This window comes from Genypterus blacodes, unplaced genomic scaffold, assembly GCF_046128005.1.
Source record: "Genypterus blacodes isolate CSIRO-AG114 ecotype Tasmania unplaced genomic scaffold, CSIRO-AGI_Gbla_v1 ptg000240l_1, whole genome shotgun sequence".
Lineage (NCBI taxonomy): Eukaryota > Metazoa > Chordata > Actinopteri > Ophidiiformes > Ophidiidae > Genypterus > Genypterus blacodes.
Genome location: NW_027467038.1, coordinates 90,001 through 101,539, shown reverse-complemented (window position 1 = coordinate 101,539; position 11,539 = coordinate 90,001). Strand labels below are relative to the sequence as shown.

Sequence of the window (11,539 nt, the reverse complement as noted above, 5' to 3'; positions counted from 1 at the left end):
CGAGAGGGAGGTTTTTAGTTGTTTTGAAACTAAATTTACAAATTCACTCTCACTCAACTGGGCTGTGCAGGACAGTCAGTCGTCCCAGTCATTAAAAACGTTTATTTTCATTTGGTTATAAACTACTTCTACTTCAAAGACTCAAATAAGTGTGTTCCTACCAATAAATCAATATTATTATTTAATATATTATATGTTTCTTTACGCGTTTCCTTTCCTTATTGACCCTACATTTTCTACAGTATTTGTCACTTGTCACTCATCTTGGTTTCGGTGTGTGTTTGCTGCTCTTGTTGCTCCTCTCGTTGTGTGTTTTTACTTTTAATTAAAATATGCATCACTGGCTGAAGTATGTAGAAGAAGTAAGTAAGTAAATAAATAAATAAAATACGTATGATAAAAATGAATGGACGTGGGCGTGTCCAATGGGCGGGGCTTAGGTCTGTCTCGAGCGGCTGGTGGGCGCGCCCGTTGCGACGTTGCGGAGGCTTCAAGATGGCGGAAGCCCTGACAACTCAGGAGCAGCTGGTAAGGCTGTCTTCACGGATTTTTCTCTCACCCCACCGTTACGGTTAAGGTCTACTTATGTCTTCGCTGTTTACCTCTCTAGTCTGCACGCTTTCTCACGTATTTTGGCTCAGCGGCTGTTCTCGTAAACGGGGTTATATGGGAAACAGCCCTGGCCCGTTCGCACCCTCCCATGTCGACTGACAGCAGTTAGCATGTATAGTTAGCTGGCTATTAGCACGGTGGCTTTGGCTGAACTGTAGTAAGGACGTGTACGCGCTTAACGGGTCGTGTATCCCGAATTCCAGCTGCCCGTTTAGCGTGTCCTCAGACGAACAACTCTTCCCTTAGACCCTTTGCTGTCCGGTGTCGGCTGAAACAATCTGCCGTCGGTAGTCGGGCTGCTACCACATGTAACCTATCTGCTAGCTGATGCTACATAGCTTTTGTTGGATTGTAGTGGATTTCCTCGACAGCAATTTCATTAATCATCAAACTGTTGGCGTAAGGTTGAAGTTCAAATACTACGGACTACTCGTTGTTTGATTTACTGACTCTTATAACGAGTCGTGACAGTGTAAAGCTAGATTGCTGGCTGGTAGTGGGGCTCTGCGGGTGTTAGCGGCGGAGCTGGCTGCGTCCTGCCTATCAGATTTACGGCCGAGAATTCACAGAAGTGCTCCCCGGTTCCTATCATTGTTGTTGCCGTCACTCTCTAGTAAAGGGGGTGGGCCTGACATTGGTGGCAGACATCAAATGTCACGCATTGGAACCCCCGCACCACAGCTTTATTTTATCACCACTTTCGCCATCCTTACTCGAGCTCTCGCACGGTTATCTCATCGGATTGTTCCCGGAGGCGCTTGGAACAAAGTAGCTCTCCCCGGCTTGGCGTCTTAATATCTCGGAGCTGACGTCTCTGCTTTGCATCCAGTAATTGATTAACTGCCTTGTGACTTCTTGGTTTTAACAAAGCCTGCATGGATGATGAGGATGATGATGGCATCCTCCACTACACGGGGCTGTTCATGTCTGCATGTGTTCCTGCTGCACACACATGCATACAGTAGGAATCCTGAGCTTTGTAGACAGTATGGGACAATATTATTATAAGTTTGTTCATAGGGTTTATAGCAGGCTGAGACATTACTCCTTACTGATCTCATTACGTGTACAGGAGTTATTTTGAAGGGTTTGGCCGCATGCTTTGCGTGGTGTTAATTCTCCACATGTTGCTTGTGGTTTCTGCTGCCATGCTGAGGTGATTCTGATCCGGGCAGAGGACGCAACATGCACTTTAATGTGATATTTTTATCTTTATGATGGACGGATACTAATAAAGAAGTGAAGTGGGAGGAAATTTCCAATCCACGTGTGATTTCTTAATCCGTTCTGATGTGTTCCATGCAGCTCAGTGTCCAGACGATTGTCTGTTGGAGCATTACGATCCGCTCGAGTAGAACTGTGTCGACAATATGCTCGCTGTCATTTGCTGCGTTTCCCAGGGACATCCCACGGCCATCTGCACCACATGTTGTTGTAACCGTTGCTGGGAGAGAACAGAACTGAAGGGAATAAGTGTATTTATCTTAGGTGTGTCAGGTTGTTGTCCACATCCTCTCTGCTCTGTCTCCTATTCTTCCCTCTGTATTCCCACCTAGTGAGGACCTCTTTAACACATTTTTCTTCCTCTGCCTATTCCCCTGCCTAAATGCCTTTTTTCTTCTGCCACTGCTCGTTCTCTCTGAGCTCGTCTATTCCCGCCGCCCCCTCACCTCTCCTCTGTTCTGCGTCTGTCCCAGGCTGTGGACGAGTTCCTGAGCGAGGTGCGTAGCCGGGAGCAGCCACACAGTGCCGGTCTCGTCTCCCAGCCCACAGCTGTCAAGTTTCTTAGCGCCCGCAAGTTTGACGTCCTCAGAGCCATCGACCTCTTCCAAGCATACAAGGTACAGCAACGCTATGTTTGATGACATCACTGAGCCAAAATGAGTTCATACTGTGTTGTCCACCTGTAAGTATCGATTTGTAAGTTAAGTTTAAGTTGGGATCTAGACAAGCCTCCAAAGTAATGATTCAACTCCATCATAATTCTTTATGATGGAGTTGAATCATTAGCTAAATACTTCACACATTTTCGAAACGCTGAACGACCACAATTACTGTGTTGAAAGGTGAAATTGTGCGATAAGATTGAGATTTATAATCTGGCAATTCTTAGTAAGTCTCGTGGTTTCCCTGGAAAAGTCCCCGTCGTCATAGTAATTCTAGTCTTGCAGCAGCTTAGACTATGATTAAATTACTGGAACCTAGAACCAGACTGGTTAGTTTAACGGCAAACAATAATGTTATCAGCTGTTACCCGATTCGTGGAGCTGAAGTCGTCTGCACGAGGCTATAAGCTAAGGGAACACAGATTGGTACTCGTATCTTTCTTAGTTTTTCTTGTCGTTTGTGTCCTTTATCTCTCTTATTCCAGGTAGACTGGATGCAGAAACAAAGCTTTTACTGTCTTTTAACTTTTAACATTCCTATCTGCTTTGCCCTTCTCTCGTCTCCACCATCTTGTACCAAATCAGAACACAAGACTCAAAGAGGGCATCATCAATATCAACCCAGACGAAGAGCCGCTGCGCTCCGAGCTGCTCAGCGGTAAATTCACAGTCCTGGTGAGTTGTGAAAGGATGTTCCCGATGTGTTTCGCCTATGGCTTTACCTCTGAAACACGCTGACTCTGCACCTGCCCCACATGTTGATCCGGTATCGTTTCTTTCAGCCCGGCCGTGACGCTAAAGGAGCCGCACTTGCCCTCTTCACTGCTCGTCTTCATCGGCCCGACGTCACGACCCACAAAGCGGTGCTGCAGGCCATCATCTATCAGCTGGACAAAGCCATAGAGAGGTGACGCGCCAAACGCCTTTGGGTCTGGCTCGTGTCTTTGCTCGTCTTTGGCATCTCGGCGCTTTGAGGCTCATATTTATACTTCATCGATGTCTTCCTCTCTTGATCTTGTTCTGTTTGTCACCACAGTTTGCAAACTCAGAGAGATGGACTCATATTCATCTATGACATGACCAACTCTTCCTATGGAAATTTCGACTATGAACTTTGTGTCAAGATCCTTAATTTGCTCAAGGTGAGTGTTTAGAACGTCTTTTGCTTTCTAATCTGCTCTCCCAGTAGTTGTTCCTCCTCGTTAACTGTGTGTCTTTAGTGTCCAATGTGTTTGTTTGGAGAAAAGAGCTTTCTCCTCACGTTGACCTTGTGTTTTCTCTGTAGGGGGCGTTTCCAGCTCGTCTTAAATGCGTCTTCATTGTCTCATCGCCTCTTTGGTTTCGAGCTCCTTTTGCTGTCCTCCGCCTCTTTGTACGTGAGAAGCTAAGGGAAAGGGTATGTGTCCTTTTCATCAACAGTTTGGAGCTACTTACATGTGTTGTCTGAAGGAAGTTTGTTTTCATAGTTCAGTGTGTTGTGTGTAACTGCGTTTAATGTTAAATGGGCTTTCTCTCCTATCGTCCCTTCCCAGGTGTGCACAGTGAAAGCCCACGAGTTGGCCAATCACATCCCAATCTCCTCTCTCCCTGAGCACCTGGGTGGGACATCCCAGTACAGCCACGTGGCATGGATCCAGTCCTGTGTTAACATGCACACAAACACTGTCCAGGGCGATACACCAGTACATGACACACACGACTGTGTGGGAAGTTTGCTGCGCTCCTACAGCCTGGAGTGCAGCGATCCAAGCGCAGGCGCTACACTATCCCACACCCATATCAATACACAGATAGGTTCTGAGCAAGCCATGGATAATTCTAACTGCTACGACGACAGCAATGCTAACCCGCACAACCACTGTGGTGGGGTGGAGGGTAGGACTCGAGGCCAAGGCCAGTACCAGCAGAGCCCACATTCTGCTGCTAACAGGGCTCAGGGGAACCATCAACACTGGAATGGCTCAGCAGTGAGCGGGGCCAATGTGGCCATTAGCGGCTCTAGCCCCAATGCTAACGTGAATGGTCGCGGTTGCCACCCCCCTCCCCAGTCAGACACCCCCCCTGACACGCCTCTTCACCAGAAGGGCGATGAGGATATGATGGACAGTAAGGCCAAAGCCTCTGCCCATAGATCCCAGAATGAGGATATAGAGGAGGAGGACGAGGAGGAGGAGGAGGACGAGGAGGAGGGGGCTGAGGAGGTAGACGGCGTGCCACCATTGCCCCAGAAATCTTTGCCCCGCCCTCCCCACCAGCCTTCGTCCCAGTGCCCTCCCCTGTCCTCATCCTGGGCTCCTGAGGACGAGGACGAGGGCGGCTTCCCGGAGGCGTCTGTTCACATGCCGGACCAGGCAGGGATGTCGGTGCATGACCTGGTGGACCATGTGAAGAGGAGGAAGAAGAAGGGGATCTATCAGGAGTATGAGGAGATCCGCAAGGAGCCACCAGCAGGCACCTTTGACTACTCCAGGTAAGAGATGATCTGACATTTTCATCTATCTGTGTCGTTTGTGAAGACATGACAGAAGAAGTTCAGCTCTCAACAACAATCTGTGTTTGTTTAGAATAAGTTGCATTATATTCTGAAGCATGAACCTTTATGAACCCACGCCAGGTAAACACTTAACTTTACCTGAAACTGAATTCCCTTCTACCTTTTACAGGAAACTGTCCAATCAGATGAAGAACAGGTACAGTGATGTTCTCTGTCTGGACCAATCACGGGTGCGACTCTGCCAGCTCTGTGATGATGAAGATGAGGTAATGATGAAGTCATTTTCTCGATGTATGCGTATCTGATAGATGTACACATGTATGCATATTAAACATGGCTACTAAATGTTTTGGCTAAAAGATGAGTGGTAATACAAAAACTACAGCGGTGTGTTTGTAACATTTCTGGCCTCGCTCTGTTTGTCACAGATCCTCACATGAAGTCATCAGTCTCACCCGTCTTGTGTTTTGTGTTCTGCAGACATCAGATTACATTAATGCCAGTTTCATGGACGGGTACAAGACGAGCAACACTTACATCGCTACTCAGGGTGAGCAACTTCCTGCCGGTGACAAACTACAGGCCCGGTGTATTCTCTCTGTAGTGTAGATGTCGTCTCCTCACTGTCACCGTAGTCAGGGTTACACAGTTTGACAGCTGATTTGTCTCTCAGGTCCTTTGCCAAAAACCTTTGGTGACTTCTGGCGGATGGTGTGGGAGCAGATGGTACTCATCATCGTCATGACCACCAGGTGAGCGTCCATCACATTTCTGAAGTGTCTTTGTAGGCATAGTGAACTCAACAACCACACGGTCATGATGGGGTGATGACGAGGTTCTGAAGGTGCGTTTGATTGCGTGTCTCTCAGGGTGGTGGAGCGTGGGCGTGTCAAGTGTGGTCAGTACTGGCCTCTGGAGGAGGGGAGGACTGAGCAGCACGGATACTTTTTGATAAGGAACACACACATCCAGGGCTTTCAGGACTTCAGACTCTCCCATCTCGAACTCTTCAACACACAGGTGAGTGACGGCCTTAGAACTCCAAAGTCCTTGTGATCGGTTTATGAATTTGAGATGCTGACATTTCCCTGTAGGGGCCTTTGATAGCTGTGATGTGCTGGCCTTTCTTATAGATTGACTTCCTGTATCCTTATTGAGGCCTGATCAGTTAACCATGGAGTGTAGTCTCTCCCTCTGTTCTCCTGTAACCTCCTACATGTTTCCCCCCTCAGTCCGGTGAGAGACGAGAGATTTACCACTACCTCTATGTCAGCTGGCCAGACTTTGGCGTGCCCAAGTGTGCTTCTGCCATGTTGGATTTCCGTGAACATGTACTCCAGAGCCGAAAAGCTGCAGCCCAGAGCCTGGGCTCCAGTTGGAAGGGGCCTCCAGGGGGCCCCCCTGTGGTTATACATTGCAGTGCTGGCATTGGTCGCACAGGTAAATGCACATATTGTTACGGACCTTTTGACCTCATGAGACCTGCATGAGGTTTGTTTACAGATGGAGCCACAAAGCTTTTGCTCCTGTGAATTATGTGGCATCTGGGATCTCCTTTAACAGATCGGCCTGCGTCTTTATTTTTTTAATCTATGAAAATTGTTGCTCTGATATTTATTTGAAAAAGATTACTAGGCAGTGTGGAGGATTCAAGCAAATTCTGCTAACTCCTCTTATAAGTACAAGATAACATGTTGCTCTCTCTCTCTCTCTCTCTCTTTCTCTTTCCCTCCACCTTGAACAGGAACTTTCTGCACACTGGACATCTGTCTGTCCCGGCTGGAGGACATTGGCACCGTAGATGTCCGTCAGACAGTGCGGCGGATGCGTACGCAGAGGGCTTTCAGCATCCAGACATGGGACCAGTACTACTTCTGCTACACCTCAGTCATCGAGTACGCCCAGCGCCACGGCAAACTGAGCCCAGTGCAGTGGTCTGACTCGGACCTGGAGACCGACAGCGAGTGAGATACGCGGACGGGGAGAGCCAACCAAAGTGGACGTCATAGGAATGAAGGATGGGGAGTAGAGGAGAGAGAGACACCACTCTGCTGCAGCTGAGAGGGAGAGACAAACGATTGAGATTGATCTTGTTTTAGCTCTAGATGTGATGATGCAGACTCCCATAGGTCCTCTTCCTCCACTTCAACAGACACACAGGGAGAGGAGGAGAGGGAGAGAGAGAGACTGTGCATGGTGTCACTTACTGAGCAAGCTGTCCTGCCAATTTCCAAGCCCCCTTTTTTTTTTTTTTAATTTAGCAAACTCTACATGGGACTTGGCCTGCCCTCGCCCTTCGTCTTGTTGACTAGAGCGTTATACGTTGTAGCATTTTTATATTGACTTGCACACGAGGAGTGACAAACTTGAACTTAACCCCTTGACGCCCTCCAAACCCCCCGAGTCTTTGTTCCTCTCCTCATGTTTGGTCGTCTTCTCCAGTCTGTGATCCGTCGTGTGCACACAGGCAACGGGAAGGTGAAACTTGAAAACTCGTATTTCTTTTTGTGTAGTAGGAAGTGTGTGTGTGTGTGTGTGTGTGTGTGTGGAGCAAATGGTCATGAATGCCAGTGTGTGAGCCATTTAGTTCAGTTATCATTCCCCCCCCCCCCCCCCCCCCCTCCTTATTTTCCACGTACCTGTGCTTTTTTTTTTTCTATCATGTGTTTCATACTCGTGAAGATGTAGACTAACCTTTCAAAGCCAAAGTCCTCACCCTGAATGCTTGGATGTACTCCTCCTTACTGAGATATTATAGACTGAAGCCCGTGTATATTCTTGTAACATACATTTATACATTATTGTGCATAATAACAAGCTCTGAGAGAAGAGCCAAAAAAAGCCTTGTTTAATATAATTGACTTAAACTTGAGGAGAAATGTCTCTGTAGCAGGCCGGGCAGAGAGGAAACAGAAGAGCGAGGGTGAGACAGACGCCTGCGATGCGTCGGGTCTGACGTCTTTACTCTCAGAACGTTCCGATTGGATGATCTTGTATAATTTGGCCTTAACTTGATTCACTGCCTCGTCTCTCTCAGACCTAAACTTAACCTGAAACTGTGTAAAACCGCGTTCCTCCCTTTCCGTTTGTGTCCCCTCACCTTTTTACTCCCTGGAAAAACCACAAATGCGGTGTGGATTCTTGAGGCACGCGTGGCCTCAGATGATTGTGCCTTCAAGAGTTCCTTTAGCGTCGTGTCTCTGGGTCCTGTCGCTATAGTAATAACGCCCACACCAGTGCACTTGTATAGTACACGCCGACTGTTTCTGTCACACAGGACTACCATATTCTGCCTGTAGTCCCACGCGTCATACTCTACCTGCTTGGGAACGCAAGGCAAAAGTTTGAGACACGGCTATTCTTTTATCATTTGACCTCAGGGGGTAATTCTGGTGTTTTTGCCTAGTGTCAAAGATCCATTTCTGGGTTTGCCTCTAGTGAATTATCATTTAAAAAAAAAAAAAAACTATATCAACTTTATTTTGTATTTTTTACTGTATTGTATATCCTTACTATATTTATGTCTTTGTAAAACTTCTACATTACTGAAATCGGTGAATGTTGGTACGATACTTCAAAAGAAAGCAGTCGTTGCATTTGATAAGCTGAACAAATCAGACCGGGGAGTGAGATATATTTTTGGTTCACAATGAAATTCTGGTGGAGAAGCAAAGCCACACTTGCCGTTGTATTTTCAGAACTGACTTGTACATAGAGTTTGTTTAATTCCAGGACAATGGGAGAAAAAAAGCTTAACGATAATGTAGGAAGTATTGTTTAAACTCTGTAACTACGACATTAACGTTTTTACCGTCTGGTACACAACGCCAAGGATGAAGCGGAGAAGAGCTATCAAACGATGGAGAGAAAAAAAGAAGAAGACTCGTGGCTGCCATGTGTGTTCACAAAAAGCCAGCTTGGTGTCTGAGAGGATGGAATAAATATAGTGAAGGTTTATCAGCATGGAACCAGAGCCTCGAATGTGTTTGGGATCATGGCGTCATGGACTGACGTAGAGAAGACGAGACGTGGATATTTGTGAATGTGGACCCTGTATCCCCTCAATGCCAAAGGCCCAGGCTCTCCCCCTCCCCCCTCCCCCCTCCAGAGACACGTCCTGTCTCACACACATCCTCAACGGCCTGCTAGCATGGACCTACCAGTTGAACCTCCAATCCATGAACACAAGACTTTACAACACCTTGGGAACACCATTTTATGTACAGCGAGAGAATGAGTTTGTGTGTGTGTGTGTGTGAGAGCGAGAGCGAGAGACGGTGTTGGATTCCCATGCTACTTTAATTGGTTTTACAAGAAGCAGAGAATGCAAAGTGTGTTTGTCACTGGTGTTGTTTTTTTTGTGCTTTAAGTTGTCGTGGTTGAATAATGGCCTTTTACATGCTGTCAGCCTGGCTGTCCCATTAAAGCAATGGTATTATCTTGAATGAGTATAAATCTAATGTGCTTTCTTCTCTAGTAGATGGAGATTGATGCAGACTGAGCTGCGTTTACTTGAGTTTACTAAAGACATCAGTGGGTCTCCAATCATTTATGTGCTTCATCCTCAACCGGAGCTTTTTTTTTTAAACATCGAGTCCAAGAAAATCGTCACTTTGCTTCACTGATATTCTTGCCAGTTGTATCAAGCACAGGTATGTGTGTGTTCCCACCATCGTTCAGACTCACACATATAAATTACACTGAGGATGAAACACATGGACCTATACATGGGGAGAGAGAGAGCTTGTGTATATGTGCATGTGTAGAATCTATACAGTGCTGTGGCTCCTAGGGTTAGAACACTCATCACAGTTGTTCTCTAAACACAGAGGTGTAGGCCTGACTGAACAGGATTTCTGGATAAATCTGCGGGGTACAGAGCCTTAATCATCTCAAGTCTTGAACATGGGTTGTAGTTAAAAGTAAGAGGTTTGATTTGTGTGTAGAGGGCCATTGTGTCTAATCAGGACTGTGGCAGCATCACCTTATGTGATTCTTATTGAAAGTGTTGGGGTATGTTTTAGTGGCGCTGGAGCAGGAGGCACAGCAGACACTTCTGTAGTAAGGATAGACGCAAAGGCGAGCTTGAACCACCACCAAACAGTTATGGTACTGGTCTGGACACGATGGATCTGTGGAGGAAAGAGAAAGAGCAAGAGTACAGATTGACTACAATGTTCACAATATTCCCTTCAAGATCTCACACTCCTCCTCCATGACAGCCAGCTAACAGAAAGCACCGGTGCAGTAACCAAGACCTGATCCCGAAACTTCCCCACACGCAAACGTGGCCAATTTGTAGGAATGTACAACCAAGCCAGAGGCACCAAGCGTTGTTTGTGCAGGTTGAACCAAGCCGAGCCGCATATCAAGGCCCGGCCAGCAGGCACACGTCTGCAAGCTGCTCTTCCAGGATTGGCTCCGGAGCGGGGGCCTTTAGGGGCAGGATGTGGGCCTCAGATATGAAGGGAAAATGAGGAAACTAATTGCTGTTCCCTCAAGCTAAAAGGAGCGACTGCAAGTGGCTCAGGCCTCCGCTGGGCTCTCCAATGAGGAGGTCAACTGAGTGGAGCCAACCGAAGACCAAAGGGCGCACAACATGCCAGAACTCTGACGTTTATGTGCTCAATCAGGAAAGTTTACACGGAGAGTGCAAACATGATGATGGTGCATTGCTGCTGAGCCTCACCTGCACTTCCCCGTTACATCCCCAGACTTGCTCACACACACACACTGGACAACATCTCAACCGTTCTTCACTGACTTACCGGTCTCGGCTACACAGGGCTGAGTGTTACATTCCTCCCGACTCTCTGGGGTCAGACCGGGGTCACAGTGGTCACTCGGGACAACGTTGTCAGTGAGACAGCGCACCTCGCGCACACGGTAGCCGCCGTTACAGGAGCGAGAGCACTGAGGGCAGGAGGGCAGGAGGGGAGGAGGGGAGGAGGGGAGAAGGAAAGGCCCAGGTGAGGAAGCCACCAGACCAATATGAGCATCCAATGTTGGATCATCACAGAAACACAAGAACAGGAAGTCTTTTTATTGGCCTGGCATGTGTTTTGTAGGAGAAGACAGACGATGGGCCACTCACCACACTCCAGTCTGTGACGTACCACTGAACGCCACATGCTTTCAGTCTGCAGGCCTGAGAGGTGATTGGCTGAGGCAGATTGGAACATTTCAACTGGTCCACAACCTCCAGCTGGCCATTGTTGTTGAGGATACAAGCCACACTCCTGGTCTGTGTGCCATTACCGCACTCTGCTGAACACTGAGACACACACACACACACACACACACACACATATATATATATATATAAATATGATCTGTTGCCTTAAATGGAATGTTTTCATTGTGTGTGTGTGTGTGTGTGTGTGTGTGTCTGTGTGTGTGTGAATTACCTGACCCCACGGTCCTGTGTACCACTCCAGGCGGCTTTGGCACTGGCCAGAGCTGCATGATGTCACTTCCTCTGGTCGTTTCCCTTCACAGTTGCCCAATGGGAGATCGGTCACATGATCCATCAGACACAACGCCGTGC

The 11,539-nt window shown here is 47.5% G+C and overlaps 2 protein-coding genes across 2 annotated transcripts in view; one reads left to right on the top strand and one right to left on the bottom strand.

Annotated features, from left to right (window-relative positions):
* Nucleotides 1-450: 450 nt before the first annotated feature.
* On the top strand, nt 451-9,437 carry ptpn9b (protein tyrosine phosphatase non-receptor type 9b). Its single transcript, XM_076171133.1, has 13 exons — nt 451-528; nt 2,310-2,453; nt 3,084-3,173; nt 3,281-3,405; nt 3,535-3,640; nt 3,784-3,894; nt 4,031-4,968; nt 5,162-5,258; nt 5,473-5,542; nt 5,666-5,744; nt 5,862-6,012; nt 6,225-6,432; nt 6,737-9,437. Exons 1-13 carry the CDS (start codon nt 496-498, stop codon nt 6,958-6,960), a joined length of 2,376 nt encoding a protein of 791 aa, XP_076027248.1. The 5' UTR covers nt 451-495; the 3' UTR covers nt 6,961-9,437.
* A 431-nt stretch (nt 9,438-9,868) lies between these two features.
* Nucleotides 9,869-11,539, bottom strand: part of adamtsl7 (ADAMTS-like 7) — a 4,920-nt gene continuing 3,249 nt past the window's right edge. Inside the window, exons 9-12 of the mRNA XM_076171100.1 lie at nt 11,400-11,539; nt 11,087-11,266; nt 10,761-10,905; nt 9,869-10,124 (exon numbers count right to left, since the gene is read on the bottom strand). The exon at nt 11,400-11,539 is cut by the window's right edge and continues 34 nt beyond it. Coding sequence (XP_076027215.1) covers nt 9,973-10,124; nt 10,761-10,905; nt 11,087-11,266; nt 11,400-11,539 — 617 coding nt within the window. The 3' untranslated portion in view covers nt 9,869-9,972. The remainder of the gene's footprint in view (nt 10,125-10,760; nt 10,906-11,086; nt 11,267-11,399) is intronic.

Coding starts and splice junctions, on each gene's coding strand:
- ptpn9b (XM_076171133.1), top strand. CDS start 496: ATGGCGGAAGCCCTGACAACTCAGGAGCAGCTG. Junction 5,259..5,472: donor TCTGTGATGATGAAGATGAG/GTAATGATGAAG, acceptor TGTGTTCTGCAG/ACATCAGATTACATTAATGC. Junction 5,543..5,665: donor CACTTACATCGCTACTCAGG/GTGAGCAACTTC, acceptor TTTGTCTCTCAG/GTCCTTTGCCAAAAACCTTT.